Here is a 14,393-nt window from a genome sequence, read left to right on the forward strand (position 1 = left end):
GGGGGAAGACTTTTATCTGGCATGCAGCTACAAGGACATTTGACTAGCCTAGTGCTCACGTGCAGGGATGTTGGGGGTTTGATTTTTCCTGGTGTCAGCAATCAACATTTGATCATATATCCCCAGTGACAGGCACTTGCCCCATTAAAATAGCAGCCACTTTCTTTCCATCCATTTCAACTCCACCCCAATCGTAAACTCCATCACATAAAAAAATGTGACAATCTAACATGGATTTAAAGTAACGATTTTGGAAAATTCCCAAAAATACAGGTTGGAACCAAGAATAATCATCTAGCATTAGTGACAGAGAACTTCCTGTTGACAATATAGAATTAAGTTACACTTAGTTCAGAAGAAGCTACACAACAAAAAATCTCACAGGTATCTGGACCCTGACTGCCCAAAAGACCAACAATCCAACTCAGTCGCAATGGTATGACAACAGTTCGTACTACCTTGCAACACTTTCTTACTATCTTGGGGGAGACCCCACAGGACATCTTTCTGGGACGCAGATGAAAAAAGATACACAGTTTAGCTTGAACAAAATGGTTTTTGCCCATAAGAAATATTCTTCCCTAATTTTTAAAGAGTACTTAATTTTCTTTGAAGTCCTAGAAACTAACAGCTTACCTTTGCCAAAGACCCAACTATTATGGTTGGTGTAAGAATACTTCAGCTCAGAAAATAACATATCAATCAAGTGTCAATATACTTAAAACAATAATAATCTCCCCCAGCAAAAAAATTCTAGCAGCAAGCTAGTGTTGCTTCAGGAGAACTACCCAATGGAACACACATATACTGTAGTAATGTTGCTGATGTCAAAGCCATTGAAACTGGAAGCAGCTGCCTTCGTATAGGCACCCATGCGTGGAAAAACAAGCCAGTCACCACATTGCAAATATGGCAACCACACATTCTGCATTAGTGTGTCGAGGCCATCACAAGTTGGGCCAAAAACAGTCGACTGACAGCCTTTAACTTGGCTTATTCCATCTTTCCCACTGCAAATAGGTAGCGGCCGAACAGAAATGATGGCATGATCATACAGTAGGCAGTTCATTGACCCATAGATCCCATCATTGATCCAGTATTCAGCTACTTCCTGCCCATTTGTCATGCGCATGCGACTTCCAAAGACCTGTGCAGCCAAGGTGAATGAACCCTCCGCAAAGAATCGGCCAGGCTCGGCTATAACAGTGACACCACAGTAAGGTGGGAAGAACTTCTCCAGTGCATCATTGATAGCCGCAGCTGCTGCAGAGAAACTTACACCATGTCCACCGTCAGAGACAAAGCCCCCACCAATATCCAAGAGCCTCAAAGAAGTTATTCCAATCTTACTTGCCATGTCAAATACTTTCCTTGATTGAGCAATTCCCTCTGCAAAGGAGGAAGGATCTGAAGCTCCACTCCCCACATGAAAAGCAACCCCAACAACTTGAACGCCCAGATTCTTGGCAACCATAAGCAAACTTTCACACTCCTCCATTTCAGCACCATATTTCACACCAAGCGGGCATCTGGCACCTGGGTCGCATACACGTATTCTAAGGACAACTTCTGCCTGTGGATTTACGTTCCGAAGCTTGTATAGCTCTACTTCTGAATCAAATGTGGTGAGATGAACACCACTGCTGGCGGCATTTGCGATGTGTGAAGGCAGCTTACAAGGGTTGGCAAATATGATCCTATCACCACCAACTCCTAAACATCGGACCATATCAAGTTCAGCTTTGCTTGCTACATCAAAACCGGCTCCAAGGGCAGCTAGCAGGGCAAGAAGCACCCCATCGGCATTACATTTCACAGCATAAAATGGATGCACACGTGGCATGGCCCCCTTCCAAGTTTTCCAGAGTCTGAGCAGGAAACCAACATCCATGACGTAGAAGGCATCTTCTGCCCCCGTGCTCATAATGTTCTTACATATCAAATCATCCATGTCTTCACTTCTAGGCCCAATCAGGCCAGGATTGATCATTGATAACAACTGTTCCACGTCAAGACAACCAAATTCAGGCTGCAGCTGCTGCTGTGAATTGTAATAGATACGGTTTTTGGTTGCTAGATCCAGTACTGACTTAGCACAACTGCTCTGACCTAGAGGAATAGGACACAGAGGAGAACAGTTCGTGTCAGTTGTCCTGAAGGTATGAAACACTACCACACCACCATCAGGTAGCTTCTCCCTGCTGGAACTCTCACAGGCATATCCAACAGGCAATACTCTTGCCCCCCATGAACCTGCTGCATATCCAACTAGAGAAGCACAGCTAGCATGTAGAGCAATGGAAAATACAGCAGGCCTGAAGCAGCATAACACCTTATCCACAAGCGTCTGCAGGTTCACTTCTTGGGAGCTGTAACCCATGGCTTCAAAGCTGGCATAGCTATAATCATCTTCTGGCGTGATGTGTATTGTTGAGAGAGCACATCCTTCAACTGAATTCATAGAATATCCGCAGGGGTCAAAAGCATAATCACAGATCTGAGAATGAGGAAGCAAATTCCTGATGCCAGAATTACGAGTCATTTCTGCAGCTGTGCTCCCACTTCCTTTGAAAAAATTGGCAGCCTTTTGCCTATCCAATTGAGTCATACAGATCTCTAGAGTGTAGATTGGCAGTTCAGAGCCTAGAGCAACTTCATCTCCTACAGCTGATGCGGAGTAGATATGCCAGTTTTGCGACTTTGCAACATCGCCCATCACATAAGATTGACTCCCAGATCCAAGTTTCCCAAAAAACTCATCCAAGTATTCCACCTCATCAGCGAAATTTGCATGAGGATATGGCTGCTGTTTTGGGAAAATATAGGAGCCTCGAGTGTATCTGCAGCCCTTCGCTCTGAGGGACAGGCGGTAGGCGTGGGAGAGCAGAACAGGTATAGCTCTCAAAAGCATAGTAGTGCCGCAGGTTTTGAGGATCACCTTATAAGGATATACAAATAAACTAGACTCAGAGAGCACATATGAATCAAAATGAGAGTTACTCAGCTCTGACACAATGTTGCACTTTGCAGCGCACAGCACCTCATCTAATTCAGCTCGTGATAGAGTTCTCAAACCTTTCAAATCACCATCGACTGGGGGGAAGAAATCTATCTCAAGCCTTTTTTCAAAGCCTTCAAACCCCCCACCTATGTCATAATAATCAACTGCTTTTTCTTCAGGCTGAAGAAGGATCCCCATCCTGACAAACTAGTGCTTGGTATAAGAAAGCTTAACCTAAGGAAAGAACAGCAAGCAGGAGTAGAGGATAATTAACTGTTTGCCTTCTAAGATTGCAAAGCCAGTCACCCCTCTGGGGTGTGTGTCCTTCCAACCACACACCCCTGTTTCCTCCTACTGCCTCTGTAATTTATTCCAAGCCAAACTTTACAAAAGCAAAACTGGCACACCTACTCCTACAGCTTAAATCTGCTGGGAGGGCGTCAGGATGGCTTCCTCACACACTGCACAAACAAATCAGAGGAGGTCCAGGTCAGTACAATCAAATTGAGCACATAAACTCAACAATACATTTGTGTTCCCAAAATATCCAAAGAGGATGCATAGAAGTACATACGTTAGAGTAGGCAGCACTATGGAACTTCTCAATTCCTCCGTGAGGACGCACGTCTTCAATTTTGTATCCAAGAGGGGCCTCGTATTGAAATATACTAGATTTTTTACCACCTTTGGTCTCCATTATATCATTCAGGCGATGATTTCCTGGATAACGAAGAGCCAAGCAAGTGAGCGTTACTGTTTAGGAACCACTCATTATAAAGATATCGCTTCTATAAAGAAGCAAACTACCAATCTCCAAGCCAGATCTCTGCTCTGACTTACATGAATATAAAAACAAACCCGACAGACAACATAATTTACCATGAGAGAGATACATACAAGCAATTAATTACAGAAATACCTAATACCAAGCCAGAACTCCTTAATCTTGTTCAACAAAAACCATCAGACACCAAACAGTCTGCACATTCCAGAAATTCAATATACAGAAGTAATACACAGTGCAGCTTCGGCAGAAGGAAGTCCACACAATCAGACAGAAAGGGAAACAGAGGGGGGATAGAACAACTACCCCCCCAAAAAAAACAAACAGAAGAGGTCGAGAAGGGAGGGGAGATAACACTTAAAAAACAGAAGAGAAACAATGGGAAAGTTTCGTGGAGACAGGAAAAGGAAGAAGGGTAACTTCAACTTAAAGACCCAGACATCAAGTCATAAGAATCAGTTAATCCAAAGTGAAACAAGTTCGTGATTAGCCAGGATATGCACAGAAAGGAAAATGTGTAAGCTTCTGCATCACTGCAAGCTCAAGACAACTTGTGACGGTGCATACACAGACGGATAGCAACATAAAATTCAGAGTTAAAAGAGGAATAAGCGAACTGGCGCATCAGAAACGTGTCCAACTGGAAGCATTTCGCCTGTAGGCATCCTAATGTCTAAAAGTAAAACCTAGGTTCCTCATAAAGGGTGAAAAAGCACAAACCACAACACAAAGAGCACAAATCCCCTGGATAGTGAGAAAAACTGAATTAGGAGAGAGCCGCAATAAGACGCAGCCTCGCAACCAAAACTTGCATGGAAAGAAAGGGCGGAAACGGAAGCACGAAATATAAGCGGATGAGGGCCAATCTTCAGCCAACGGTCAGCCCCCCTAAACGAAAGGATATGTCGGCGTGCAGACCTGGACAAACGCTGCTCTTGGAGATCTAGCTGCGAGACATAAAGAAAAGAAGGGGAGGGAGGCAACAGGAGGCCTGAGAGAGTAAAATTCCAACAGTCGTCTAAAAAATGGTAAAGGAGGCACTGGGAAGGCGGTTTCCACAAACGCGCTCGAGCAACTCAGATGCTCGTTCCCTTCGTTATGCCTCTTCCCTTCCCTTCCCTTCCCTTTTCTCCCCTCTACCCTCTCAAATGCGTTTCCCTTGCTTATACCTCTCCCCTCCCCGCCCTTCACTTCCCTCCCCTCTCTTCCCTCCCTTCTCCTTCCCTCCCCTCGCTTCGCTTCCCTCCACTCTCTTCCCTCCCCTCTCTTCCCTTCCATTTCCTCCCCTTTTATCCCCTCTCAAATGCCTTTACCTTGCGTTTCCTCTCCCCCTCCCTCCCTCCCTCCCCTCTCTTCCCTTCCACCTCTCCCGCAGGCGTAGCACCAATCTATCAAGGGAGCAGGGAAGGGAATGCGAAGGAAATGGAGGGGGGAAGGAAAAAGAGAGAAAGGGGAGAAGGAAGAAGTGACGTACCGGGGGAAGATGGAGCGACGTGCTGGCCTGGAGATAGAGATAGAGATGGAGACGGAGATGGAGATGGAGATGGGGATGGAGATGGGAGCAGAAAATTGTTGCTTGAAGAGCAGATGCAGAAGAAGGGGAAATGGCAAATTGGTTGCATTTCTTGAGATCCAAGCGTCAGCTTAATACCTACATGACCATCATCGCTTCGTCCACGTGGCTTTCCTTCGCCCGTCCGCTCCTTCTCAGATTCTTTCCCCTCCTCCGTCCGATCCCTTTCCCGCCACCTGTCGGTCTCCGCCTCGCTGGCTTCCCGTTCCCGGTCGCCCCGCGGAATCTTCTCCCCACGTGGGCCGCTCCCACCCCTATCTCTTGCCACGTCATACCCCCCTTTATACCCTTCAAAACGTGGGGAATTAATAAAAACACTAAAGCTTCAAAAAAAGAGCTTTGCCCTACACGCTCAATTTGCTCCACCACCCAACAAGCAACATCAAACCCAAAATAGAATATAGTACCTCAGACCATGGTAGACCACCACAATCTCAGTGGTCCTCGAAAGGCCAAGGTGAGTGGATAGCTCACTCGATCAAAACCCCCCCCCCCCCTGAACATCCTGGAACCAACCGTCATAAGGCCTTTGAATCTTGAGCATCACAATCAATGTACTAATCCTCGTCCACAATAATGTACTAACCTAGGTTAAAATGGCTCAATGGTGGTGAATATTAGGCAAGAGGTTATGGTCAGATATTAGGAGTTTTCCCTCTTCCTAGACATGTTCTTCTTTTGCTTAGATTCTTTTTTAATTTACAAAAATAATGTGCCTAAATTTCTATGCTTGTTATTAAACCTTATCAAGATGATTCTGGCCCTACTCTAAGAGTTTCAATGCTCTATACTCTCTTCCCTTTATTTAGTCAACCTTACATGTCCTCATTATGCCACATAGTGTCATCTCTGGCAACCTTTCCACGTCTTGTTATTGGTCCCCCTCCCCAAAAAAACCATGGTGTAAGGACTCAACCACTCCCTTGTCCCCCCTTTGTCCACTTTTGTCCTCCCTTTTTGGTTCTCAAAATAATAGTTTATCCCCTTTTCTACCACAAAAAGATTTTGTTCCCTAAGGAGCACAAAATCGTCCTGTCGTCTGTATATGCACCTCCCTTTACACCATACCCCACCACTCAACAAGTGAGGTTGCCCTGAAACCATGGCCACTTTTTCCTCACCTTGTCATTGGGAACTCAAGCTTCTTATGCATGTGGCACCTATTATTCTTGATGACCTCATTCCTCCCATAAGAAGCCAAGGGTTCGCAAGTCATATAATTGCATTGGAATCAGAGCACCTCCCTTATTTTCACAATTTTTGAGTTGTAATGTCTCCCACTAGTCATGGTGTGTTCCAGAACTACAAAACGTAAATGAACCAAACACTGAAAAGGCATTCCACATATCAATTTTCCACTTGACTGTTAGGAACAAACGGCCAATGACAATAAGTGTAGTTTGCAAAAGAGAATGGTAGGTGCATAACAGGTCAATAAAGTAACCTATAAGGAAGGCACATCACGACCGCGGGTATCTACCAAAAGTCAAGTTGTGCACCACCAAGCTGTAAGGTGTTTGAAGTCATCACAAATGCAAACCCTACCCTAGAGGGAGGCTCCCTTGATGCTATCACCTGGCAAGCACAAATCCTATACCACAGGACACCCTATTAATGCACAGTCTGTGTGATAATGATTTAGGCCATTACCTCTAAGCACAAAAATAATATTATTGTGGAAGGCAAGTGCAAATATATGATACTCATTGGAAGCATTAAATGGCGCTATAGGAGGTCCCATCAACCAAAAATATCCTCCTAATAATGCTAAAAGTTGTGTGATATGTTAGCACATTAAATACAAGCTTATAGTGGGAGGCAAGTGGCCATCTATTCTCACAAGTCTAGAATCTAAAATAACAAGCACATGATTATGAAATATTGTGACTCAAGCACAAATGATATTAGATTGAAAAGCAATGCAATATCTCATGCATTCAGCTTTCAATGTACTTCTTTGATCTCAATGAGCACAATATATACAAACTAAGTTCATATGGATATGGAACTACCCATAAGTCTCATCAGCCTCTTCCATGATAGCAAGATGTAGATTACATAGCTCGATGATGCGGCCCATCATAACATCTCTATAGTCTTCACATATTTGCAGCCCAATAGTCAAGGATTCCACTTGTACCATGAAGCAATCACCACAAATAGGCAAAACGTTAGAGCCCACTCTTTAAAACAATTTACATAAACATATTGTTTAATATTTTTAGCACAAATTGGTATCATAGTACATATGACTCAAGATCCTATCACAATTATACATCATGATAATTTTTAGATAGCAACAATGCACATGCTTAGTTCATATTTGGGAAATGCCTAATATCTTATGAGTCTAAGTTTAAATTATGCCATAGCATGGCATCATTCTGGTATGCTCCTTGCCGTAAATGGTGGTATGTGTCAATTGCACCCTTCTTCCAAATTCCATAATGATTGTGAGAAAATAATAGTATTAACTATTGATGACTTTAAAAAAAAAAATCAATTGATGACTTGCACATGGTATAAGATTGATGCAGTTTAACATGAGAACATGTCATTGTCTTGAAAGGCCTTGCCACTCTTGTGGGAATATTATGCCATTTATAAAATTTGATATGTTTAAATGACAAAACAAAATAAAACAAAACATATGTACAGGCTTGCTTTCATCCACATAGGTATTTATGGCACCCTTACACCATAAAGCACCCCATACTGTCACAAATCACTTACATATCAAGGCATTTTGTAAAATTGATTAAGGATCTATGCCAAATTTATGGTTGTGAACAATTTTCTATCCATCCATAAAAAAGGAATTGTAAAATAAGGTAATATGATAAAATGATCAAACATAATTCCTCCTAGTATTTCTCACTTTTAATAATGCATAGGTATTTGGCCATAATGCAATACAACTAGAATTGGCAATTCTCCATGCATTTATACAATAATGACTTTTACCTTATTTAAAACTAAAACAATCACAACTCACACATCAAATAGTTTGTTCTCAAATTTACAAACAACTACTACAGTATCACTACAATAATACTAGGAAGAAATTCACATTTTGTAGTTCTTAAAACATTATAAAATAAGTTTGTACTCACACATCAAATAGTTTTCTCTCAAATTTTAAAAAACAACTACTACAATATCACTGCAATAATGCTAGGAAGAAATTTGCATTTTGTAGTTCTTAAAATGTTATTAAATAAGTTTGTACTAATCAGAAGATTTATATGACCATAGGACACATAAGGACACTATAAAAGACAATAGATTTTATCACTAAACAACCTACATGTTTTTATTTCTAAAATGAACAAGATGTCAAGGCCACTATAACCCTAGTACTAATGATACACAGTAGCTCCATGAGAAATTTTGCATTAATAGGGAAATGGGAAAAGGAAAGGGATAAAATGGGAGGAGAGGAGAGGGAAGTCATGGAGGAGAGCAAAGGCATGAAAAGGAAGGGGAGAGGAGAGGCATAAATTTGGAGGAGAGGGTGAAAAGGGGAGAGGAGAGGCATAATTGGGAGAAGAGGAGAGAGTGAACAGAGGGGGCAATAAATGTAAGGGCCAATTACTTAGTAGGGGGAGCTGGAGTAAAGGGGGATCATATATATTTAATAGAACCCCTTTCATGCTCTTCAACATTTGCAAATGGTGCTTTAACTCTTAAAATTGAGCACCATTCCTATGATCCCCAATAGGCCCAAAGGGCAAGAAAGGAATCATCTAAGTCTCTTACACTTCAATGACCACCAAGTTTTAGAAGCAATTCACTTAATGGACAATAGGTTGTGAGACAAATAGTTTTATTTTTCTTCAATACAAGCCATCACTCATCACAAAAGTGCAAAATGAAAAATATTGTGAATTTAATCGTTTGTCAACAAAGTATGAAAAAAATCACCAAGTGCTGCTAAAAGACATTCTTTGTAGCTTAAGATTCTATCATGTCCCATGATCATGATTATGGTCATATTAAATTAAAAATGATGCAATTGACGATTAAGATTCTTTGTAGCTTAAGATCCTATCATGGCCCATGATCATGATTATGGTCATATTAAATTAAAAGTGCTACAATTGACGATCTCATGATGTATCTTGATAGGTAGCGCATTAAAATTGACCATAGACACAGAATAAACACTATCTATCAAATAATTTATTTTGGACCATAAACACATAATAAACCTCACTAGCCTCTGACATGATAACAAGTATTGAAATCAACATTTTTTGGATGGCATCCATCATAGCATTCATTAAGTCACGTTTCCCAACATGTATGCAAGACTACAAGTCAATATTTCACGTGTAGGGCAAGGAAACTACCAACACATGCCTCAAAGTTCGGGGTTGCAGTTGCATAAAACACATTACCTACTACTCACACATTGCAATGTATGAGCCACTATTTGTAGTCAATGCTTTTATGACATGCTAGCTCTATGATACTCAAGGATATAACCACTCTAATAGTGATGCATAGAGGAATAATGTTCATGCTTGATTCATGTTTTTGACATAGATAGAACATTATGACAAAATTCCTTGTTGTCACAGATGGTTTTCTACCCTACAAGGTATCGCTTATACAAGACGCCATAATGCTTATAGCTATTATTAGAACCCCACTTCTGCACTTGGTCAAACTAGATGTTGTTACAGTTCATAAATTTGTACAAAGCTAGCACGAATGCTATTGTGGATGAAGTGAGAGCCTTGTTTGGGTTCTAAAAAAAAGATTCAATTCAAAATCTTAGCCATTTCTTTCAAAGTGAATTAATTTTTCAAAGCTCTATCCCAAAACATTTGATTCTATAAAAGAGCCCAAATCTATGTGACAACTTTTCAAAGTGAACTAGATATAGATGCTTAGGTTTTCTTACTTAACTACACATGGCTGTTTGCTTTTAAACACATGCCAAATTATGATTTTTTTGGATTTCAATAAATAATTTACATCCACAAAAGCACCCTAAGATTCCATCGTCTCGTTGATGGTGTAGGTAAATAATTTTTCACATGTTAATCTCCAAGAACAATTGATGCTAGAAAAGAGCAAAAATGTATGTAATGCAACTTTTTAAAGTGGACTAAATATGGATAGTTAGGTTTTCATACTTAACTACACATGAAGGATTTTTTGATCAGGCGAAATGGTAGCTTGAGACTAGATGAGCTTGACTATGCATATCTGCCACGCGGCCCCCACATGATGAAGGCTATAGTAGGGGCTTAAAATGCCTATGCAGCTTTCTGGAAGTAGGGAAGGAGAGAATGAGTGAAGAGAATGGGCATGTTACAGCAGCCTCGAAAGAGGAGGAAACGGAGATGGTGGTCATTACGGATGACAATGACAAAGAAGAGGAGCTACCTAGTGCGCCATCCTATGTTGACACCCTAGCAAATAAACTCCACGGAGGATTCTCCCAATTGGATGACGACGAACCCAATCATATCTTGCACACAGAACTAGCACAAAGAGCAAATGAGGTGGCCAACAAGACATGGTTTGAAAGTGGGCACACGCATATAGTGGTATGCGATCAAATGGAAGATGTCCAGCCTGAACTGGCCAAGTTGGCGAAAGGAGCGGTGTATCTTTTCTTTACTAGACGGGTTTCCTCATACAAAGAGCTCTCGTAGTTTATGGTATATGAATGCAATCTCCCACCTAGCTACTACTCAGCAAGGTTCTTGGGGAGAGGGTTCTTTCTGGTGCAGTGCATCTCGAAGGTGATACGTAATGAGCTGGTGGGTCATGCTTTTTTCTTTGTTGCTGGAGCCTTTGTCATGGTGCTTTCGTGGAGTCCAGCCTTCTCCATTGACAAGTTCCTATTCCATGACTGCCCTATGTGGGTCAAGTTCCATGACTGCCCTGTGTGGGTCAAGTTCCCTGACATGCCAACATGGCTAGTGGAGAAGCTAGAAAGGGTGGCCACCTCACTGGGAAAGGTCTTATTGGTCTCGCATGCATCAAAATTGCCTACTGGTGGTAAAAGATGGGTCTGGATCCTTTGGGATCGAAGCCAAGAGATCCCTGAGTTTGTAGAGATTGTGTTCCCCAATGGCACACCAGTGGCTCTCCATGTCAAGTTTGGTCCTATTCTCGGATGCATGCTACATTTGCAGGAAGCTGGGCCATTATGCGAAGAACTGCCTGGAGAAGAGTGACAACACAACGATCAAGTCGACGAGACCTAGATGCTACCCGGAGCTGATGCACCACTTGAGAACCCATTGGATGCCAAGACATCAGAAGACATGCAAGACGACGGGACAGCAGAGGTTGGCGTCATGCAGCAGCTTCAGACCTCCGTTGAAGAATCAATGCCAGGCACGAACCACAAAAAAATAATGCACGATGAAAAAAAGACAGTGGTCTCAGAAAGCCCTAGCAAAGTGAAAGGTAAGGCTCCCCCCCGCAGCCTTTCGAAACATCTCAAAGAAGTGGTGAGGGGTGTTAAAAAAGGTAGGGAAAATAGGTCCAACTTCCTTAAAGATGCATACAAGGCCATTGCAAAATAGGAGGGTGCAAGGAGGGTCCCTAAGAGGCGAGGAGGAGGTTAGTATCTTGTCTTGGAACATTCGTGGGTGTTGTGATAAGATTAAACAAAAAGCATGCTTAGAGTTGTTTCATAAAATGAAGCCTTAGATCATTCTACTTCAGGAGCTTAAGTGTGGTCCTTACGATGATTGGCGGTTTGCTTGTGATCAGCTATGGTATGACGTTTTCACCCACTATCCAGTTAGGGGAAAGGGAGGCTCTGCGGTCTTAGTTGCTAGCCGCTTAGTAGCTTGGGAGGTGTTGAGAATTGGGGAGGGATGGGGGATTGGTGTAGCTTTCTCCATAGGAGAATTAACCTACAACGTAATGAGCATCTACGCTCCAAATGACCCTCATGACCGAGCTAAGTGCTGGAAATAAGTGAACTCAACAATCTCTAGTAGCCAATGGATTATGGGTGGGGACAGGAACTTCACGACCGAAGAAGGTGATAGATCTCACAAAACCTCGGCGATCTCTAGTTTAGAGAGGGATGAGTGGGATTGTCTTTGCTTGAATCATGGGTTTGTGGATTGCACCTTGCTAGATCTGATAGGCCTCTCAGGGTTCACTTGGTCAAATTGGAGATTAGGGGAGGACTTCAGAGTAGGTAGATTGGATAAACTGTACATTTCAGAAGCAGGGTGGTGGATTCGTAGCCCTATGGGGGGTGAGCACTTAGGAAACTCAAGCATTTCTGATAATGCTCCAGTGCTTTGGAAATTTCACATGCCACATCAGGTCGCAAGGTCCCTCGATGTGCCCTTCAAATTCAACAAAAAGGCCTTAACCTCCAAGAAGTTCTGCATGGCGACGAGGGAGGAGTGGCACAGAGCTAAAGAAAGGCGTGCTAATGTTGTGGATCATTGGGACGCAGCCATCAGAAGAGTGCATGCGCATGCAAGAGCGGAGAAGAAGACCAATAGAGCTGGTAGGAAGGACTTTAAAGATGCCATGATGACCCGAATTAAAAGCCTGCGTGCAGCCTTGTTAGATGCCCCGAAAGACACAATCTTTGGCTACGGTTCTGGTCGAACAGCAGAAGTTACCTAGGCAGAATGGGAGTGGGAGGAAGCCAATCATGCAACAATGATTAGTAGGCAAACCTGGCTAGTAGTAGGCGATTTCCCCTCAAAGGAGTTCCAGCATGTTGCCGACGTCTTTAAGAAAGAGTTGAACACGATTGTTGGTGAGTCGACAGTGCAGGATCAGGGGTGGAAGGACGAGATGTGGAGAATCCTAGAAGGTGTCGACTACTGAAGGGTACCCCCATATCAAAGAAGGTGGTTGGCCAGGCCATTCACAGGTGACAAGCTGAAAGAAGCATTAAAGTGCCTTAAAGACAACAAGTCACCCGGCCCAAACGGGTTAACCTTGAAGTTTTATAGGGAATTTTGGGACGTCATGGCCCACAACCTTGTCGACATGGCCAATGAGGCAGTAAAGAAAGGCTCCCTATGTCAGAAGATGTAAATGTGAGGCTCATGAAGCTATTCCCCAAGAAGCCTATTAGGGTCAAAGTAGGGGACTAGCGGCCAATTATAATGCTAAACACATCTTACAAAATCATTGCCAAGGCGACCACATCCTCGATTAAGGAGATTTGCATGTTGGTGGTGGACACCAAGCAGAAAGGCTTCATCAAAGGCAAGGATATCTTTGAGAACATTCTTAACGTGGCCATAGCTTCGGACTATGACCTAGCTTTGAAACAAAAGGTGGTTGCCTTCGGCCTCGACCTGGACAAAGCATACGACCATGTTCGCTGGGACTATTTGCATCCTCTCAAGTAGAATGCAAGGCATCTGCTTATTACCTTTGGGTGAGCAACTCAATGTGCAGATGCTTGCTGACGACACACTGGTGTTCTCCCAAGAAGACAACGAAAGCGTTGCTACTCTTGTAAGGGAAGTTGAGTCCTTTTGCATGGTGTCTGGTTTGAAATGTAGTTGGCATAAAAAATTTCTTATTCGCACTGACATAGGTGGTCCCTCTCAGTGGCTAAAAGACTTGCATGTCTAGGTGGTGCCAAGAGGCCAAGTCATCAGATACCTGGGTCCTGGGGCAACAACTCCCTTTAGTAATGAAAACCTACCAAAATCTTGAGTATGAGATGGATTTAAAAATATGCCATGAGTAGAAATTAGTCAAATTAACATGGTTGTGTTCTACACTAAAAGAGCTTCAAATATGTCTTTACACCTTGAAATTTAGGTAACACATGAAAAAGCTACATTAATTTGAAAGGAGATGGGTTTTCATATTTTAGTGTATTTTTTGTTTTTCCCCCCCTCATCTAAAAGACCCTCCCCCTTGGGCCTCACATATTATGAAAAATATCTATAAATATTAAAATCTTGCATATTTTTCAAGGTATATGCCTTATATTTTGTGGGAGGGGGGACATGAGATTTTCATATTTTTCCCTTGCATATTTGAAAATTTCAAAGGAAATCCATGCATAT

The 14,393-nt window shown here is 42.5% G+C and overlaps 1 protein-coding gene across 1 annotated transcript; it reads right to left on the bottom strand.

The window, feature by feature from the left end:
* Positions 1-700: 700 nt before the first annotated feature.
* Positions 701-3,442, bottom strand: LOC147899684 (uncharacterized). The gene has a single exon (XM_087378569.1). The coding sequence runs from the start codon at positions 3,197-3,199 to the stop codon at positions 785-787; it is 2,415 nt and encodes an 804-aa protein (XP_087234695.1). The 5' UTR covers positions 3,200-3,442; the 3' UTR covers positions 701-784.
* Positions 3,443-14,393: the final 10,951 nt, after the last annotated feature.

The sequence above is a fragment of the Dipteris shenzhenensis genome, chromosome 8, assembly GCF_047967505.1.
Source record: "Dipteris shenzhenensis isolate YYH24624 ecotype China chromosome 8, Dip_SZ_1.0, whole genome shotgun sequence".
Taxonomy (NCBI): Eukaryota; Viridiplantae; Streptophyta; class Polypodiopsida; order Gleicheniales; family Dipteridaceae; genus Dipteris; species Dipteris shenzhenensis.

What these genes read in the sequence shown, in the direction of transcription:
- LOC147899684 (XM_087378569.1), bottom strand. Translation starts at nt 3,199, where the DNA reads ATGGGGATCCTTCTTCAGCCTGAAGAAAAAGCAGTTGATTATTATGAC.